General features: G+C 33.3%; 1 protein-coding gene and 1 pseudogene across 5 annotated transcripts in view; one reads left to right on the plus strand and one right to left on the minus strand.

Moving 5' to 3' along the window:
- IMMP1L (inner mitochondrial membrane peptidase subunit 1) overlaps positions 1-20,569 on the plus strand; it is a 78,636-nt gene that overhangs the window by 18,615 nt on the left and 39,452 nt on the right. For 4 of the 5 annotated variants that reach the window (XM_046015562.1, XM_046015559.1, XM_046015561.1 and 1 more), the window contains exon 2: positions 2,196-2,308. In XM_046015562.1, the coding sequence (XP_045871518.1) occupies positions 2,245-2,308 (64 nt within the window). In that variant the 5' untranslated portion in view covers positions 2,196-2,244. Of the gene's footprint in view, positions 1-2,195; positions 2,309-13,554; positions 13,814-20,569 lie in introns of those variants that run through there. The other variant, XM_046015558.1, reaches the window with a different exon arrangement.
- LOC123948096 lies at positions 4,493-5,157 on the minus strand (annotated as a pseudogene).

Genomic DNA, 20,569 nt, shown 5'->3' on the forward strand with positions numbered 1-20,569 from the left:
ATTTTTAAAAATCGATATTTGTATGTGGTATTTTATTATGAGATTATTTTTTACTATACTAATACCATTAATGTTTATATTCATATTTGAGTCCTGAATAGGGAAATCACTCTTCTTTTTCAGACTTGACAATCTATATTAGAAGTAAGGGTTTATTTCATATATCTTTGCTTTTTAATGAGGATAGTGTGCATATGTGCGTGGACACGCATGAATAAAAAGCTCCAAAGTTCTGTTGACTTTAAGAAGTTTGTTACTCAGTATTCATTCATACAGGTATGGTGAGATCCTAAATCACCTCTTTATTAGAACAGTGGTGATCTCAAATTGTTTGGACTGAGTGTGTAAGGTTAAATTTTCTTCAGTTTTTGAGAGTTTCAAGATTAACTCCAAAATGTTTAGTGAGTTCTTCAAATACTTAAATTAGAGAAAGAATATTTTTATAAGTAGCAGCAGTATAAGTTTATTGAGTTTCCAGTCAGGTTAGATTGTTAAGAGCAAGGACAGTGCCTGTAAATGGGGAAAGAGTATATTTAAGCAGAGTGTTGCAGAAAAAACTCACTTTTGACGGTCCCAGCATAAAAGAGAAAAGGATGGTAAGAGCATAGAGGGAGGAGTTTGAGTAAAACAAAAATTGAGATTGAAACAAATATATTAGAAAGAGGGAAGATAGACTGGTAGAAATAAGTATCACAGAAAGTGAAATGTGCAAAAGCAAAAGGAAGAAATAGGATAAGAGAAAGACTTTAAGGAGGGCAAAGTATAAGAAATAATGCTTTGGGGGCACCTGGGTTGCTCAGTGGGTTAAAGCCTCTGCCTTTGGCTCAGGTCATGGTATCAGGGTCCTGGGATCAAGCCCTGCATCGGGCTCTCTGCTTGGCGGGGAGCCTGCTTCCCCCCCATGCCCACCCCCCCGCCTGCCTCTCTGCCTGCTTGTGATCTCTGTCAAATAAATAAATAAAATCTTTTTTTAAAAAAAGAAATAATGCTGTGAATAATGTAATGTTAAAGGGTAGAAGATTAATACATCAGTTTCTTTTGACTTCACTAAAATTAACAGTAATTGTTAGAGAATCACTGTAGTCTTGCTATTGTATACTCAAATCAAGCTTTTCATAGTATTTTGCCAGAAAAAAATAGTAGGAACCATTTTACATATCATTCATTAAATTTCAAATAAATATATTCATATATAATATATTGATTTGTGATCATGTGCATTATGTAAATTATATGTAATCATGTATATTTCAAGATGAAATATTCATGTTATCTTTTAATGGCAAAATTTTATTTTTCAGTGTAGACACTGAAATGTTGCATGTAAACATATGAAGCAAACTGTTTAACATCTCAAATAAAAGTGGAAATAAATATTTATTTTGAAGTAAAATTGACATACAGTATCCTATTAGTTTCAGGTATACACCATAGTAATTTGATATTTTATGCATTATGAAATGGTAAGTCTAGTTATCTGTCACCAAAGTTACTGCAATGTTTTTGACTATGTTCTCTATGCTATATATTATATCCCCATGACTTACTTATTCTGTAACAGAAAGTTCATTTTATAATTGGGAAAAAATTTTTTTCAGTCAAGAATGGACATGGAGATATTTTAGTTGACCAGGAGGCAGTTTTGACATCCAAAATAGTTTCAAACGTAGTATGTTTTTCTTTTGTCACATTTTAACTCATCACAGTTTTTCTGCAATATCATGTGCATTACTTGCATTCAGTAAATGTTTGACTAATCAGTCTTAACAGATCTGCATTACACACTGCTTCTCTGCTGACTTTTCATTGTTAAAATTAACTCCAAAATTCATGCGGACATGTAGAAATGACGTTATATCCTTTTACTTGCAAATTGTTTAGAGTTTGATATATTAGAACTGTACAGGTTTGACTTATCAACTCTAAGTCCTTGACCACAGTTCTCTCTAGTGATTGATATGTCACCCACTTACTTCTGCTTAAGTTTTCTGGTGGATAAAGGGCGTTAATATTCTGGGGTATTTTTAATTTTTTATCCAAAGTATTATCATAGAGCTGATTCAAAATCCCATCGACCCACTAAGAGGAATGTATACCTTAACAACTAAGAGACATTTAGTCATACTGTATACTAAGTCAACTCAACATGGCTGAGGGAATCCTTTACCTAATAAAATTTTGATTTCCTGTTTTAGGAATCCTGAAATTGTGGATTACCCATATATACTTTGAGACATGCTTTAGATGGTTTTTTTTGGAAGCCTTGCAACTGCCCTAAAAATTGAATGTATTGTAGAACAGATCTATGGTAAGTGTTTTGGTTTTTTTTTCCTTCTTTTTCTTCTGTCCGTTTCATGTTCATATTAAGTCTTAGGAATGTTGTAATGCTGCTCCCTGCTGGACAAAGTGTAATTTTTAAAATTGACACTTAATAGATGGGCAAATAACTGGTTAGCTGGGTCTGCTAAAGAGGGTGCATTCATAGAAAAACAACAGTATACTATAAAAGCAACTTTATTATCATAATGGGTGATACCATTGTGATTATGTTAGTATCTGGAGTATGATGAAGGTGCTGAGGGTTTTGTTTCTAAATTTCATTGTCTGCTTGTATAGTGACATCTACAAGTTAAAACAAACATACGTTGAAAGATGCTTGTAGGTGATGGGATTTCCTAAATTGTATGCATATAGTGTTTATAGTTGAAGTCAGTTTCTTATTATTATTTTTTGTAATTTAATTTCCTGTACTTTTGTTTTTCCAAAGGAAATATTTAAAACAGCTCCAGTATAATTTAAATTAGGCATTACTGGATCTATTTTGAATGAATCACCCTATGCTATACTTTATTCAGTGGACTTTTAGTGTAACTTGCTTTGTGTATCCATCCTATAATCCAGCTATCATGTTTTCTAGTACACACAGTGAAATATTTACACAGAGTGACATTGGGTTGGACCTCAAGTGTCATATCTATGTCCATCCTATTATGAAACCTCAAACCTCATACTGTGTGCATACACAAGTGCTCCCAGAATTATTAGAAAATGTTAGAAAATTGTCAGAAACGTGTTAAGAAGAGTGTTTTTCTTCTTTCTGATGAGCTATAACACAGTTTTTGGAGTGTAGCCTGTATAAAATGTAAAGTAAAAATGTAGACTTTTTTTTGATGTAATGTAGATTTTTTTTTTTAAAGGAAGCATACATTTCGTTGAAAAGAAGAAAAAGTAACAAATAACATTGAGCTAAGCAAAGATTAATAGGATAGCTATTCTTATATTCTTTAATGGGCTGGTACCTTTTTTGTAGCCATTGGGAAAGCCTGTAAAATTCACTGTTAATTAGGATTGTGGAGAATTAGGCATAGTAACATTTCTTTTCATAGTAACAATAAAGAAATAAACATTTCTTTATTATAAAATATTGCAATAAAAATTAGAAATGTAGACAAGAAAATAAATTGTTAGCAAAAAGAGGAACCCTGTTTTCCTTCTCTGTAAGAATATGTTATTTCTGAAAACATACCATTTTAAACGTATTATAAAACAGAACATATAGAAACATAAATGTAGGGGTGCCTGGGTGGCTCAGTTGGTTGTGTCTGCCTTCAACGTAGGTCATGATCCCAGAATCCCAGGATCAAGCCCTGCATTGTGCTCCCTGCTAAGGGGGGAGTCTCTTTCTCCCTCTTACCCTACCCCCTGCTTGTGCTCTCTCTCTCTCACTCTCTCTCAAATAAGTAAATAAAATCTTAAAAAAAAAGAAATGTATAGTAAAAGGAATAAATATAAAGCAAGCATCCATGTAACCGTGAATCATCTCTGGCATCCCAGAAACCCTTGATATAATCTTCCTTTTTTAAAAAAATAATGAGTGTCCTGATATTTATGGTAATTATTTATAATTACCATAGTAATTATATAATAGTCTCTATATAGTTTCTATATAATAGTCTCTATAGTCTCTATATAATTTTTATCATTTTATGTGTATTTCTCAACCATATGTTCACTTTTTGTCTCTTTTTAATCTTTATGGAATCACATGTATTTTTAATAAACAATTTAATATTTTTATTGGAAATGTGTTTGTTATTTTGGAAGAGAAGTATATAAAGAATTAGAGATCTCAATGTAAATAAAGTCAGAGAGGACTCTCTTCAGTGTACTGGGGAGCTTAGGGACAGAAGGAGTTCTAAGAAATGTAGATGTAGCAACAATTAAGGTGGAATCAAGATGCCTGGGGACAGGCTTGCAGCCTTTCACAGTAAGTGGGAGGCTGGAAAGATGGCTAGGAGGGGACAGCATTCTTCAGGAAAGGGTATAGATTAGGGGTGGATGGGTCCTGTCAAAGTGCAGTTAGAGAACATTGGGGGAAAACAGGTGAGTTGTCTAGTGTGTACTGCTTATAGGACTCCAGACCTGATACTGTCACTGTTCTTACATTGTATTTCTTAGAACAAATCTAGGGGCAGAAGCTCAGAACCCCTTCTCAGTAGGGATGGAGGTCACCCTGTTGCTGCTGCTGTGGCCACTGCTTAGCCCCCTCTACTGCATGGTGAAGGGTGGAGAAAATTCTCAGCAACATATGGCCCAGGCCTTGCAGCAACATGGAGGTCCAGCTGGAGCAGCCCCCTGAGTACTTGCTTTGGACCAGGTCCTGAGAATCACAGCTCATGGGAGTAGAGCTTGTAGAATGTGGCTTTGATGTTAGGCTGCCAAAGAAGTTCCAGTGGTTTTACTTCTATATATTGAAGGTGATGAGAGTGATTTCCTTTTTGTGCTTGGTATTCTATTGGCCTGGGCCATATAACAGTTCCATTCCTGCTGGGGTCGAGCTTTTCCCAAAATCCAGTACCATCAGGCATGTGTCATCTTCCAACAGCTGGAAGAAGTCTTTGCTCTCCATAAAGGTCCCATCCTCCTCTAGAACCAGTGTTAGCCCTTCAGTCAGCTGAAGGGTCTCTATCGCCTTGTCCAGCAGTTCTTGGCAGTTGGCAGATTTGATCACAAAGCCAGAAAGTTGGCTGGGGGTAGTGGAACTGAGGTCCAGACACAATGGCTAAACTCGGAGCTCTTATTAGATACTGACCAAAGACTGGCGCCTGTGACTACCTCTGCGCTTTCCTTCAGAGTGGTGCTTGCCTGCCACACCATGATCCTGACACGGCTATGGGGTGACAAGTGGGGTATCAGGCAGCATGGGACATGGGTGGCTCAGCTGGTAAGTGCCATTGTCTGGAATCATATGTATTCTTCCTTCCTTTACTCAGCATTATGTTTTGAAGATCATGTATGTAGTTGCAAGTAATATTCATTCCTTTTCATCATTGTATATTATTCATTTGGAATGACTACGACAGAATTCATTCAGGCTATTGCTGGTGGATATTTGGGTTGTTTCTAGTGTTTGGCTATTATAAATGACATTGCCATGAATGTTCTTTTTACATATCATATGTTTTTTATTTGTGTCAGGTAGAAAAAGTAATGTATTTTCAGCTTAAAGATAATTGATTATATGGTATTTTAAATTAATTTAAATGAGTATCTGAGAAATTTGTTATATCCTGAGTGTAACACATATTAAATATTGGAAAGGATTCTGAAATGATTATAATTTCTTTTACTCTAGGCCTTAAGTGTGTAGTAAAGTGGCATATGGTTTGTGATAGTTTCAAAATAGTGTATGTGTAGTTAGATGTATAGATCTAGTGAAGAAATAGATTATAAGACTTAAGGTAATAACTCTGGTTTACTTTATTACTTCATTCATTCTGTTAACTATCATGTCGTATTTTGTATAACTCCTTCGCTTTACTGATGAAGGAACTAAGGAGGGCTAGATAGATTGAGTCACTTGGACAAGGTCATTTAGCAAGTCTGAGCTAGAAACCAAATCAACTTGTCTACTTGGCAGTCACAATTTAAAGAAAACAAAGGGAAAAGTGAAATTAGGCTATTTTCTTGAATGTGTCTAGCCATTTAAGTTGAAAGTTTCCCTGACTAGCTTTCAAAAATTATCAGATATTCTTTTGACTGTTAACCAAGAATTGGCTTAGGACAAGGAATTCCATGTTCTTCAAATGGGAAGTCCAATGTACTTAAGTCAGTGTTTTCTAATTATAAAATATTCGATAGGATGAGCTTCGAAATAAAACAATGTATCAGATGACACTGCCATTTGAAAATGGTAGTCATAAAAATTAAACCACTTTTGGGGCGTCTGGGTGGCTCAGTGGGTTAAGCCTCTGCCTTTCCGGCTCAGGTCCTGGGATCGAGCCCCACATGGGGCTCTCTGCAGGGAGCCTGCTTCCCCCTCTCTCTCTGCCTCCCTTTCTGACTACTTGTGATCTCTCTGTCAAATAAATAAATAAAATCTTAAAAAAATAATAATTAAACCATCTTTGAAATGATAGATTTTTCAAAGACAATATAGAAGTAACACAGATTTGGTTTCAGGAAAACATAGTGCTTCAGGAAAACATTTGTTGCAAAGTGAAATGCATTTGACTGCTTACCCATTTATAAACTACTGAATGTGAATTTAAAAAAAAAACAACAAAAACCTGAAGTGGAAAGTATATTTGGTTTTTGGATCACAGGAGATAATTGGGAAAGATAAATAGTTGCCATCGCAGTACATTAGGCATATGATGATTTCCTATGTGAGTGAGGTTTTGTTAAAATCTGAAAATTCCTTTGTTTTAAAACCTACATGAACAGATTTTACATGACAATTGGGGATAAAACAAACAAAGAATGTGGTTTTTTTTGCAATGAGAACATCTTTGGGAATTGCCTTATAAAAATATCTTAGAGGCCCAAAGAGAAGAACAGCTTTTCCTAGGATACATCTCAGAGGTATCTATAGTGGAAGGGCAAAATGATACAACGCCCATGGAAGACAAATTGGCGATTTCTAGAGAAAGACCAATGCATTTACACATTGGTCTTCATACCAATTCCAAAAATTTATTGTAGATGTACTTGTGTACTCATGTAATAATGTATGTATAGGAGTTTTTGCTGTAGCATTTTGCAGTAACCAGAGATTGGAAACATCCCTAATGTCTGTCAATAGGGTACTGGTTAAATGAACTGTGGCATAGCTATACAATAAAATACAACAAAGAAAAAAGAAAAAGGATGTTTTCTCTATGCAGATTTAGAAAGTTTTGAAACATACATTGGTATTTTAAAAGAGCAAAGTTTGGGGTGCCTGGCTGACTCAGTCAGTAGAGTGTGCCACTTCTGGTTTCAGGATGGTGTGTTCAAGCCCCACATTGGGTGTAGAGCTTACTTTAAAAAAAAATCTTTTTTTTTTTAAAAGATTTTATTTATTTATTTGAGAGAGAGACAGTGAGAAAGAGCATGAGAGAGGATAAGGTCAGAGGGAGAAGCAGACTCCCCATGGAACAAGGAGCCTGATGTGGGACTCGATCCCAGGACTCTGGGATCATGACCTGAGCTCCAGGCAGTTGCCTAACCAACTGAGCCACCCAGGCACCCTTAAAAAAAAAATCTTAAAATAAAAGGGCAGGGGTGCCTGGGTAGCTTCGTTGGTTAAGTGTCTGCCTTTGGCTCAGGTCATGATCCCAGGGTCCCAGGATCTAGCCCTCCATCAGGCTTCATGCTCGGCCAGTAGCCTGCTTCTCCCTCTTCCCTCACCCCACTCATGCTCTCTTTCTTTTTCTCAAATAAATAAAATATTTAAAAAATTAAAAAGGGTAAAGTTCAATGTTCTAATAAACTACTTTTTGCATGAAGGATGAAGAGGATAAAAATATATATTTATATTTGCTTATTTTTCAAAAAATACAATTTGGAAGGTTTTCTAAAATTTAACTCCTGTATGTGAATGGGTGAGGAAAATGAAGTAGATAGGACTTTAACTGTATATCAAGTAGATTGTTTTTAATTTTTGAATATTGTTTGAATATTGCTTGAATATTGTTACTCATTAAAAATAGTTTTGTATTGGGACTCCTGGGTGGCTCAGTGGGTTAAGCCCCTGCCTTTGGCTCAGGTCATGATCTCAGGGTCCTGGGATGGAGCCCTGCATCGGGCTCTCTGCTCAGCAGGGGGCCTGCTTCCCCACCCACCCACCACTGTCTACCTCTCTGCCTACTTGTGATCTCTGTCAAATAAATAAATAAAATATTTTTTAAAAAGTATTGTTTCACTTGTAAATCAAATGAGAGGGAAGGAAAGGGGTAAGTCTGCTATATTTACCACGAAATTAGCTAATTTTACTCCTTTATTCCCAGAGCCTCATAGATAGTAAGCACTGTATTATTACACAAATGAAAAATGAGCCCTGTAATCCTTAGAGGATCTCTTTTAGCTTATTTCTTTAAGTATTTTTTCCATATGAGAAAAACAGTATTGTAGCTCCTGTATTGATTCCAGTATAGAAATAAAGGAAAATATTTAAGTGGGAGGTAATGAGATACATTGTTTAGTTTATTATCATATTATCATGAAATTTCATTTTGCTTTTATGATACTGTTATTAAAGAATTATATTTTCTTTAGCTTCATTGAAAAGTAAAATGAAAGTTTTCAAGAGAGTCCTATAATTAGGTAATAAGCTTTCATAATTAACAAATAAAAGTTTATGAAATTTGAAGGCAAGGGGGAAAATAGCAAACATACATATTCTTTATACTGCCTTGTCCTCTGTGGTACTTTGTTTTTTCATTTAAGGGCAAATGTTCAGTCCTGAGATTATTTTAGCTCTGTTATTATAGCAGCAGCAGCAGCAGCAACTCCTCACATAAAGGCCAGATACCTCTGAAAATATGGTATTAGAGGTTGGGTTGCAGAAGGTAATAGGGTGAGTGGCTTTTGCTCTTCCTTTTAAAAGAGTCCAGGCATTTGTCTCAGCTATTGAGTTGAAAATTTGATTACTCAAGTAAGTAGTATAAGAATGTTTAGTTTTCACCTTCAGATTTTATATGTCAGTTTCTAGATTTCCTATAACAAGGATTTTGGCTACCGTTGTATAGTGTGTATTTGTGTGTAAAACTGCCTTTTTGAAGAAAGCTATATATACAGAGAAGTGCAGATACTAAAAATAGGTAGCTCAGTGAATTTTCTAGAAGCCAAATAACCCATATAACCAGCACCCAGATAAAGAAAAGGACATTATGTATGTATTTTGTATTATATAGATAGAATTATACAATAGAATTTTTTTTATGTCTGGTTTCCTTTACTCAGCATCATGTCTTGAGATTCATCTGCGTTATTGCACGTAGTTGTGGTTGGTTCATTATCATTGCTCCATTCGACCTTACCGCACCTATTTTTTTATCCATTCTGTTAGTGGACATTTAGATGGTTTTCCATAACAGTACTATAAACATTCTAATACATATTTCTTGATTAATGTGTTTCATATTTATTTTGTGGATGTCTGTCAGTAGAGTAGTGGTTAAATGAACTATGGCATATCTATAAAATGAAATACTCTACAGCTATAAAAAAAGGAAAGGTGTTCTCTACATATATTTGAAAATTATTTTTAAAAGCTTTTTAATTATTTTGATCTTAAGTAAGATTTTTTTGTTAGATCCATCTGTGTACACGTTATGGACATTCATAAGGCTTTGATACTTTTTATTATTCAGAAATATTTTAGATATATGTTCTAATTACATGCAATTATATTATAGAAAATGTTTTTATATGCTCTGGTATTTTAGTTTTTATCTTGTGGTAATATATATTATAAACGAAGATTATTGTATTTTTCAATTTTGCATTTATATTTCATAATGAGGTAATTGCCTATTTAAAGATATATTTTTGTCTCTGATCACAGTGCTGAAATTAAAGGCAATTGTACTTGACTGTTAACTAAGCACTTAGATATTTTTCACTTGTCATTACACTTTTTAGTTTAAAGCATCAAATTAAATATTATTTTACCATGGCTTTTATTTTAATTCATGCATTTAAAAACTGAAATTCAGATAAAAGATAGTTTCAAAATAAATTCAGTATATTATTTATGAGTGGAGCAACACATTAGCATTGGGTTCACAATAGATCATATCGCTTTTATTCCATCTTACAAGCTTAGCAGCACAAACAGAATAATCAACATATTATTTGGCTGTCATCTGCTGAACAGAAACCAGAGATCACAAGGAGGTTTTCCCTAGCTGTGGTGATGGCCTTTTTGTTCCAAGCCCCCATCTGGGAGGGCCATGGTGTGTTATCATATGGAACGCGGGGTTTTCTGTAATCTGCTTAGCTGCACTGCAGTTTGAATCTTCATTCCATGTTTGTGTAATTTATAATTTTAATGAGACCATGGCTCTTGTGGGCTTTGAAATATATTAAAAGCTCTTTTGTGCATATGCTTTTGTTCTTGCTTAATAGGCTCAGTGTATTTAAAACTGATGAATTTTTATTCATGAATTTGGATGTCTGGGGATTAACTTAGACCGAATATCATTACACTCATATATTGATGCTTGGAAAGTTTTTTTATTGTTATTATTTTGTTTTTATGTGTGTCTCTGTGTCTGTGTGTCTGTGTGATACTTGCTACCAGAAAAGGAAAGAACTTATGTAATTTTAAAAGGCTAGGAAAAAGTGACATGGCTAGATCATAAAGAACTGATTTAGATTTTATCCATCTTATTTATTGATACTCATATTTCATCATTAGTCTTAGTATTTTAGATAAATGTTATAAAGTAATAATTATGAAAAAGCAACTTTTTAATGAGTTAGTACCTCACATACTGCTGTTTATATTGAAATAATATTCCAATGTGTGACAGAGATATACTTTGTATTTTAATTGTAGGACATGAATTGTCTGGTCATACTAAATCTGCCATTAACCTTCTTGAATTAAAATAGGTATATGTTTTATATTTTAACTACTTATAGTCTTCCCTATTTCAGTAAAACCCTTTTTATTAATGGATTTTTTTTAACCCACAGTGATGGATATAATGAAAAGACTGATGGAAAAGCAGATTTCTAATAATTTATGAAATAGACCTTTTTTATTTTGCTAAAATACTGAAATATATTAAATGCTTCAAATCTCTGTAGTTATTACTTATAATGTATTTTAAAATTTTGAATATAAATATATATATAGCACCTTAGAAATAAATCATGGCCCATTCTAGATCCAGACATTTTCTGAAGTTGCTGTCTATTGAATTCAATTAGTGGTAACATAATAGACCTAACTAGCCCTTTTATGAAGTTGCCCAAAATGTATTTTATAGTACAATTCTGTTTACTAGACTAAGCATTTTTGTAACTATAAAACATCATTCTTTTTTGATGCTAATGGTCAGCAGTTTGGTTGGTCTCTTCCTCTCCCATTCCCCTGAAGTTAGAAATATGAAATATACACTGAAATGACTGCATTTTGTTCTTTTCTTAGCTTATCTGTCAGACTTGACATTGGAATATTTGTTTTTCCAAAATAACCTCCTGCTTTAGTATTTTTTATTAGTTGTGCAATTTCAGTTAGCTTAGGAATTTATTATTGAAAATGTATGATTTGCTAAAACAGTGCTGTCCAATAGAAATATAATGCAAGTCATTTATGTATTTTATTTAATCCATTATAGCCGAAATACTATCTTTCAACATGTAATCAATGTAAAATATTTTAGTATTTTTGTACTATGTCTTCAAAGTCCAGTGTATATTTATACTTGTAATACATCTCAATTTGAACTAGTCTCATCTCACATGCTCAGTAGTCATATGTAGCTAAGGCTACCTTATTGAACATTGTAGCTCTAAAATTCTACATATAAATATCATAACAAAATGTGTATTTTTTGCATCCCTCATTACTTTTCTAGTAATATCCTACACAAGTGACCAAAGAATATTCATGAGCTATGTAATTGAAAACACGTATGGTATTTTTTTATAGCTCTACTATTGATACTGTTGGTATATATCTGCCTGATTAATACACAGAATCATAATTATGTCCTCTGACTCCTGAGTACTTTCAGATATTATATAGATACCCTTAAGTATATTGTGATAAGGAAATAATGGCTAATGTAATGGATATAGTATGCTCTGCAACAGTTGTGGGCAAATCAGTTTTATCAAACATATTTCAAGTATACTAAGGAGCTTAGTTTTTTAAGAATCTCATGGCAAATATTAATACTTTTTTCTTAAATAAAGTTGAGAACTCCTCTTCACATCTTACAATTTTTCTGCACAGGTATTTGTGTGAATGTATATCTCACTTTTCATATAAGTTTGCTTAGAACTCAAAATTTTTTAAACTTGTTGGAAGAAAAAGAAACTGAACATAAAGTTCTCTAGGATTCTATACATTTTAAATGTTTCCTTGTGTATTCAAAAATAGAGGGAACTTCATTAAATACTTTAGAAACATGTAATTAAGAATTATAAAACCTGGAGTTACAATTGATTTGAATTGATTCAAATATTGTAAAGTATAAATGATCAAGGTGATGTTTATAAAATACAGCTACTGCACCCACTTTATAAAAAATAGAGACCTTATGTGTAATTGATCTTCTTGTTTGAGAGCAAATCTTATGTTCATGAGATCTCTGAATTTTTCACATTTTGAATATTTTAACACTTTAAAATTTTGAGGGAAGTGAGCTAATTTTTATGTAATCCAACTTTTCTGTAGATAATTGCATGATGCCTGTTGTATTCTTTTACTCACTTAAATTTTTATTGACTTCTCTGTGACTTCTGCATTTAAAGTGTTGACACAAAATGTTAAACTATTCTTTAAACAATACCTCTAGTTTCTTGGAGATGATAAATCCATCCATTGATTTCCTAATTTTATTATGTACACAGTCAATTGTAATCCAAGATTACAGCAAACAAGATGTTAATTTCTAGCCATAATCTATGTACATTTCAATTACAGAGCATGATTGTTATAGAAGCACAGAATAAAAAGGAATAACATTTGTGCTATCCTCACAGGAGCTGTCAATAAAAGATGTAATAGGGGATTTAGGAATCTGGAAATGGCCAACTAATTTATGTGAATCTATTTTATTTCAGCTAGAAAGACCAAGCTCTTTTTCCTCTGCACTGCATATTGCAGAGCACAGGCTGTCTATAGAAAACCAGGCGGCTGCATATGGGTAGTCCCTTGATATCATTCACTTGCTGTGTAATCTTATTATGCAAAGTTCTAATCTTCACCTAGAATGAATGCCTCTGGGTCAGAATATAGTCATATCAGGGTTTTTGAGGTCATGTTTTGTGATCCTTAGCTTATTCTTCTAAGTAGAGCTGGGATTTAAAGGGTATTCCCCAGACGCTAGCAGAGATAGACAGCAGAACCTGCTGCCTTTTTGGAAGACAAGACCAACATGAGGTCCCTGGTAGGATTAAACTTGATTTGTAGCTGTAGGATTTTTTAACAGATGTATTATTGGACAGGGAATAGGGGGCCACCAGCACAGCAAAATTGAATCATGACTGGCATTCTCAGGGAGTTTGCTGCCTGCTAAAACAGCAGCTGCATGTGGATTTGACTTCTTTCAGGTGAAGCGACTTCCAGTCATTTGGAAAGGATGGGATGAAAAGGAACCTTGGTGATAATTTTGATGTCTGCAAGATTTAGTACCAGTGTAATGGGATTATCGGTAACACCTTCACTGCAGAAAAAGCCACCTGGCGCTATAACTGGCAGCAACTGAGAACTAATCCTTTCCCATCTCTTGGATGTCATTCATGAAGCTCAAAGCGATCTCTACCCTGCTAACTGTGATTAATTTTATAAACAACAACAACAAAAAATCAGGTGATCATGGCAAAGAATATGCTTCTTATTAATTATTGTTAATATGTAGCGCCTTAAAAGCTATTTGACTTATAAATTAGGTAAGACATACATAAACTATATAACTTAAAATTTATTAAAATGTTCAAATAAAAAAGTTGATTATTAATGTTTTTTATACTTTTATAAGTTGAGTGATGATGTATTTGCTATTGGTAAATATTTATATTTGAGATTAAATATTAAATACTTTAGTTTTCTTCCAGCTATATGACCATTATCAATAAAATAATCAAAATGCTGTAGGTGTAAGGAATTGAAATAACTTGTTTTATCATACATTTTACCTGTTTCTCACCACTTTGATGTCTGCTGATTAAATGTTTTTAGTAAAATCTTTAATGATACAAAAATATACAGACATTTATATTTTTGATAATTAAGGTAATGCTAGCTCAAACTGATGAAAAGAGCTTTTTTGTGAAAGTTTATGATCTTAATATATAAAAGTCCTAAAATAGTTAATACTGAATGACATTTTTTAAAATCAGAAATTCTTAATGAAAGTTTTCCTTCAACGGGTAGAGGTTTAGTTATTTGTTATTTGCTCTAGAGTTATGTATTAGCTAATTGAGGTTTTTTTTTAAGCATCTTATTTAATCTAAAAACTTTATCAAGTACTTTGTTTAGAGGTGCTAATTATTTTAAAATTCTTCTCCTATGTGGTCCAGAATAAACTGAAAGAAAATGAAGTGAAATTATCCCATCAGTCACCCAAACAGTATACAACGTAACTGCCAAGAGTAGAAAAGATAATTAGTGTTGTCAGTGTTATGATCCTAGAGTACTTACTTTTAAAATATTTATTCATAGCACTTGATTTTTATCTTGTTGTTTTTTACTTAGTAGCTTTATATTTAAAAAGTGGATTATAAGGCCTTAACCTTAGTGTTTTTAAACTTCAGAATTTTAACTAAATATAGGTGAATAAAATAATTATTGCAATTGTAAGAATTATTAAAATATAATCATCTAATATACACAATGCATTGATTTATTTGTAGCCTCTGTTTACATAGAGTACATTTTATTCTTCTTCATAGGAGATCTTTATCAGAAAAATCAATAAATGTAAGAAATTTATGTAGAGATCTTTAGTCAAATCTACCTAGCAAACTTGTCATTATTAGTGGATTTTTTTTTAACTGGTTCTAAGATACTGTATTCCAAAATGTGTTTCTTCATTTGTTGTCACATTTTAAATGAATGGGTGAGAAAGCTTAACAATATTTTTACTGAATGGTATTATGTTAGTTTGGTAAAGGACTTCGTTAGCCTTCTATTTGTATTTTTACTAGCTGAAAGATGTTCATTTAAAATTCTACTGTCACGGTAAAAAGATCTGTCCATGAAATAAGTGGACTAAAATCTTTTTCTTATCCTCATAGTATTATCACTTATATTTTAAATATAAAGTTTTTGGTTTATATGTAATTTCAGATTATCTTGCCAGGTAGTGTGTTGTCTCAGGGTAACTTTTTATGGTAGTTATAGTACTTTATAGTATTTTATAATTATTTTTTAAAAGTAGCTTTCCTTTCAAAGCAAAATTTGTCTCAAAGCTTTTATTAAACATAGTCTGTATCTACTTTTCTGCTTTTTATTCAGCCATTTATTGAATGGCTCTTGGGAGTTAATATTTTTTTCTTTTTCCATCTTAGGCATTCTTATTTGATTAGAGATGGTTATTTCCTTTGGAAAGCCCCAAGTAAACTCATCTTAATTAAATTCACTGTAAACATATAAGGTCTTCTCAGTGGTACACATTAATTTTCAGGTAGATTCAAATCACCCAATCATATCTTCTTGGTAACTTACGAGAAATCTGATTCATCTTTGATGAGTCAAATACTAAAATACTACAAATACTAAATTTATTGGCAAAGGTGACTAATGACGTCATAAAAGTTAAGGGAGGTGATTTTAGAATCAGAGAAAGGGATATAGACTGAGAGAAATGATAAGAATTTCTAAAAGAGTAAGTTAGGTATAACAAAAGCAAGATGGGAATCATAGAATTCTTGGTTATTTAAGAGATTTTGAGCCTTTTTTTTTTTTATTTTTTGACAATTTATGAGACTTAGTATCTCTCTAAAGGACCATACATGAACTGTAGACTGGCACAGTGACAGCTAGCCTATGATAAAGCTAAATGATAGTCTTGCATCTGAAAGAATTCCCTTCAGCTATTGCACATACAATTTGTATATTCTGAAATAGATGGCTCTTATATAGTCATTGGGGGATTATTGGTGGGTGAATTTGATGGTTTTGGTATTTCACTCTTTGGAAACTTTATCTGTATAGAAAGTGTTAACTGCCTATAATTTATAAATATAAAATGAGTTTTGGTATTTGGATGTATATAAAAAATGAACTTCAGAAAACAACACTGGGTTTTTAAAAATCATTGAAATGTTAGCATGATATAGTTTATTTGATGGTGAAATTGAGAGTTCTCCCAAAGTTAAGATTCAGTTTAATAATGATAAATGGTTAAATTTTGTCAAATCTCTGAAAATGTTGAGTATATCTCAGTGGTCTCAAGTGACAGCACAAAGTCCTTTATGGGTCTTCCTTCCCGGGAGCCTATTAAAACTATAGATTCTGTAGTCTTGCTCCCACAAATTCTCATTATTAGCTCTATGATGGGAGCCTGTGAATTTGCATTTTGAATTAGGTTCTCAGGTCATATTTAAAGCAGTGAATACTTTATTTTAATAATTTATTTAAAGATTTTATTTATTTATTTGACAAAAAGAGAGCAATCACAAGTAGGCAGAGAGGCAGGCAGAGAGAGGGGGGAAGCAGGCTCCCCGCTGAGCAGAGAGCCCGATGTGGGACTCTATCCCGGGACCCTGAGATCATGACCTGAGCCGAAGGCAGAGGCTTTCCCCACTGAGCCAATCAGGCGCCCCAAAGCAGTGAATATGTTAAACCTTAGTGAGGGTAGTTATTTCCTCTGGAAGTGCATTTAAAAAAAAAAAAAAAGGTTTAAATAAAGTCTTCATAGATTATGGGGATCAGAACTCCTTAATTTCTATTTCTAGGGAAAGTACCCTCTATACAAGTCTTACAGTAGATTTAACATTATAGATTTGAGCAATTCATGAGCAGCCCTAAGGTGATTTTGAAATGGCAAGAATTTGAATTACTTTGATGAAGAGGCTGCTGTATGAGAGTGAATTATTTAGCTCTTGAGCAGAGTACACCACTCCCCATCCCCGTCTTGATGAGTCTGTTCTCTTCTTGTCACAATAATTTCCATGCAGGTTCTGAAATGGATGTATATCTTTTGGTTATTTTATGTATAATCATTATTTGGGTGGGGGGAAGTATCTTGTGTAGATATTCTTGAATTCAAGAATTCACAGGAAGTCTCAGGAATGTCATTCTTGTCCAAATGAGGGTAAATGTAGTAAAAGTAATGTCAGGAGTTTTCTTCTTCACATATACTTCTCTCTCTTCCCTTTTCATTAATGTGAACATCTCTTTAAATGCTAATATGTTCACTAACTGTTCTTGGCTGCTTATACTTTAAAATGAATGAATTTCTATAAATTGCTCATCCCAATTAACATTTATACTTTGCTTTTTCCCCCCAAAAGATGCATATATCTTTTTGAATTATTGTTTTTGTTTCCTTTGCATGAATATCCAGAAGTAGAATTACTGGGTTACATGGTATTTCTGTTTTTAATTTTTTTGAGGACCCTCCATACTGTTTTCCCTAGTTGCTGCACCAGTTTACATTCCCACCAACAGTGCATAAGGGCTTCCTTTTCTCAATATCCTGGTGAACATTTGTTCTTTCTTACCTTTTTGATATAGCCATTCGGACTGGTGTCAGGTGATAGCTCATGGTTTTGATTTGCATTTCCCTGATGATTAGTAGTATTAAGCTTCTTGTCATGTGTCTGTTGGCCATGCATATATCTTCTTTGGAAAAATGTCTGCTCAGGTCCTCTGCCCATTTTGTAATTGGATTATTTATGGGATTTAAAAATTTGTTTTTGGTATTAAGTTATATGAGTTGTCTATATATTTTGGATATTAATCCTTTTTCAGATATATCATTTGCAAATTATCTTCTCCCATTTAGTATATTGCCTTTTCATTTTGTTGATGGGTTTTTCCTTAAGTGTTTGCCTTGCCTGAGAAGACAGATGCAGAAAATATTGTTAAGAATGATATCGAGGAGGGGCACCTGGGTGGCTCAGTGGTTTAAGCCTCTGCCTTCGGCTCAGGTCATGATCTCAGGGTCCTGGGATCGAGCCCCGCATCGGGCTCTCTGCTCAGTGGGGAGCCTGTTTCTCCCTCTCTCTCTGCCTGCCTCTCTGCCTACTTGTGACCTCTCTCTCTCTCTGTCAAATAAATAAATAAATAATTTAAAAAAAAAAAGAATGATATTGAGGGGATTGGTGCCTATATTTTCTTTTAGGAGTTTTGGTTTTTGATTCTAAATTTAGGCCTTTAATCCATTTGAGTCTGTTTTTGTGTATGGTATAAGAAAGTGGCCCAGTTTTGTTCTCTTGCATGTAGCTATCCAGTTTTCCCAACACTTACTGAAGAGAATGTCTTTCTCCCATTGTATATTTTTGCCTTCTTTGTCATAGATTAATTGACCATGTAATTGTGGACTTATTTCTGGCGTCTCTGTTCTGTTCCATTGATGTGTGTGTCTGTTTTTAGGCCAGTACCATACAGTTTTGATTACTACAGTTTTGTAGTATATCCATCAGCAACAGGATACTAACAACATCTGTAACCAATTTTCAGTGTATCAGCCTGCTTTATTCTGATAGTTCACAATTTTTGCTCCTGCATGACCTTAGCTCATGAGACTGAGAAAATAAAAACCTGGAGCAATAGCTCCCTCATCTTTCTACCATCAAACTGACAAAACTACCAGTTTCTGAACCCATCTGTTTTCCTTATTATGTTGGGAAAACTGTCCCCGCTTCTGTAAAAAGCCTTTCTATTTTTGTTTGATCCCACTCTCTCTGGCCTTGATTGGTTGATACATACACATGCACATAAGTGCATGTGGGCCTACCATGTGACATGTTTCCACACACACACACACACAGAGACACCTGTGTAACACTACTTGGACTCAAATATCTGCCTCCAAATTTAATGACTTTTCTGACCTCTCCTCACTGATTAGTTTTGTTTATATTTGACCTTCATAAAAGTGAATAATATAAATGGAATCATATAACATGTATGGACTTATAACGTCTTTTGTATTTGTCTTTTTCACTAACATATCTGTGAAATTTATTCATGTTGTTGCATATAAGAGTATTTTATTCCTTTTCATTGCTGTGTAGTGTCCCATTGTAGGAATATACCAAAATTTATTCATTGTCCTAATGGTAAGTATTTGGGTTGTTTATTTTGTTTGTTTATTGTTTCGGGATATTATGAATAAAGCTGCTATGAAAATTCTTATATGTGACATTTAGTGATTATAAGCATCTCCTTCTGTGGGTATATATTAGGACTGCCAAACAGTTTTCCAAATTAGTTGTCTAAATTTATTCTTTCACCAGCAATGATGGTTCTAGGTGCTCCATATCTTTTTCAGCTTTTTGTATTATCTTCATAATTTTATCCACTATGATGGTTTTATAACATCTCTTGTCATCTGTAGTTCCATTTTTTATCAGCCAACAGAAGAGGATAGCCTCTTCTGTGAAATCTTCGTGTTTGTTGCTTAATTATTGTTAGGTTGTTTTGTCTTATTTTAAATGATTTGTTGGAATTTTCTGTGTACTCTGGATATTCCTTTTCTAGACATATATCTAGAGATCACTGTATCTTTCTATATAGATATAAATATTTGCTCCCTTGTTTTTTGGTGGGTTTTTTTTTTTTTTTTTGCCTTTTTAAAAATGGTGTGTTTTTATGTATAGAAGTTTTTAACTTTAGCAAAATCAGATTGATCACTAGTCTTTTAGGGTTAGTGTTTTAGCCTTAGCCAAAATTATTGAAGGTAATCTCCATTTTCTGCTAAAAGTGTTATTTTACCATTCATAAGTTTGTCTGTAATCTCTCTCAAATTAATTTTTTGTACTTGATGAGGTTACGGGTCAGGGTTTGTTTTTTCCCCCAATATGTGTATCATTGACCTAGCACCAATTATTAAAAAGACCATCCTTTTCCCCGTGGACTGTACTAAAACCTTTAAATCAGGAAACCATGTAAGTGTAGCTCTGTTTCTTAATTCCATTCATCTGTTTGTCTAGATTTACCACATATAATATTCTCTTACTGTAAACTTATTATGAATCTTGATATTTGAAGTAAGCGTCTCCAGTTTTATTCTTTTTAATGTTTGCCTTAGCCAATCTAGGTCTTTTGCTTTTCTCTGTATGTATCTTAAAATGAATATGCCATTTTCTACTAGAAAAAGCACTCCACTGGAATTATATTAAATATATAGACCAATTTGAGGGAGAATTGATAATGCTGGAAATGCTTCAAATCCCTATAGTGTACCTTTCTATTGTTTAGGTCTTCCTCATTTTCTCTCAGCATTGTAAAGGTCTTACATGTTTCCTTTGACTTTGTCTTAAGTAGTTGGAGCTTTTTAGTATTGCTATATATGGTGTTTTATTATTTTTTAAGTAAGACATTTATGATATTTTAAAATTTTGTTTTCTAGTTGGTTTTTGCTAGTATGTGGAAATTCAGTGATTTTTTGCATAC

Source organism: Meles meles, chromosome 8, assembly GCF_922984935.1.
Source record: "Meles meles chromosome 8, mMelMel3.1 paternal haplotype, whole genome shotgun sequence".
NCBI lineage: Eukaryota > Metazoa > Chordata > Mammalia > Carnivora > Mustelidae > Meles > Meles meles.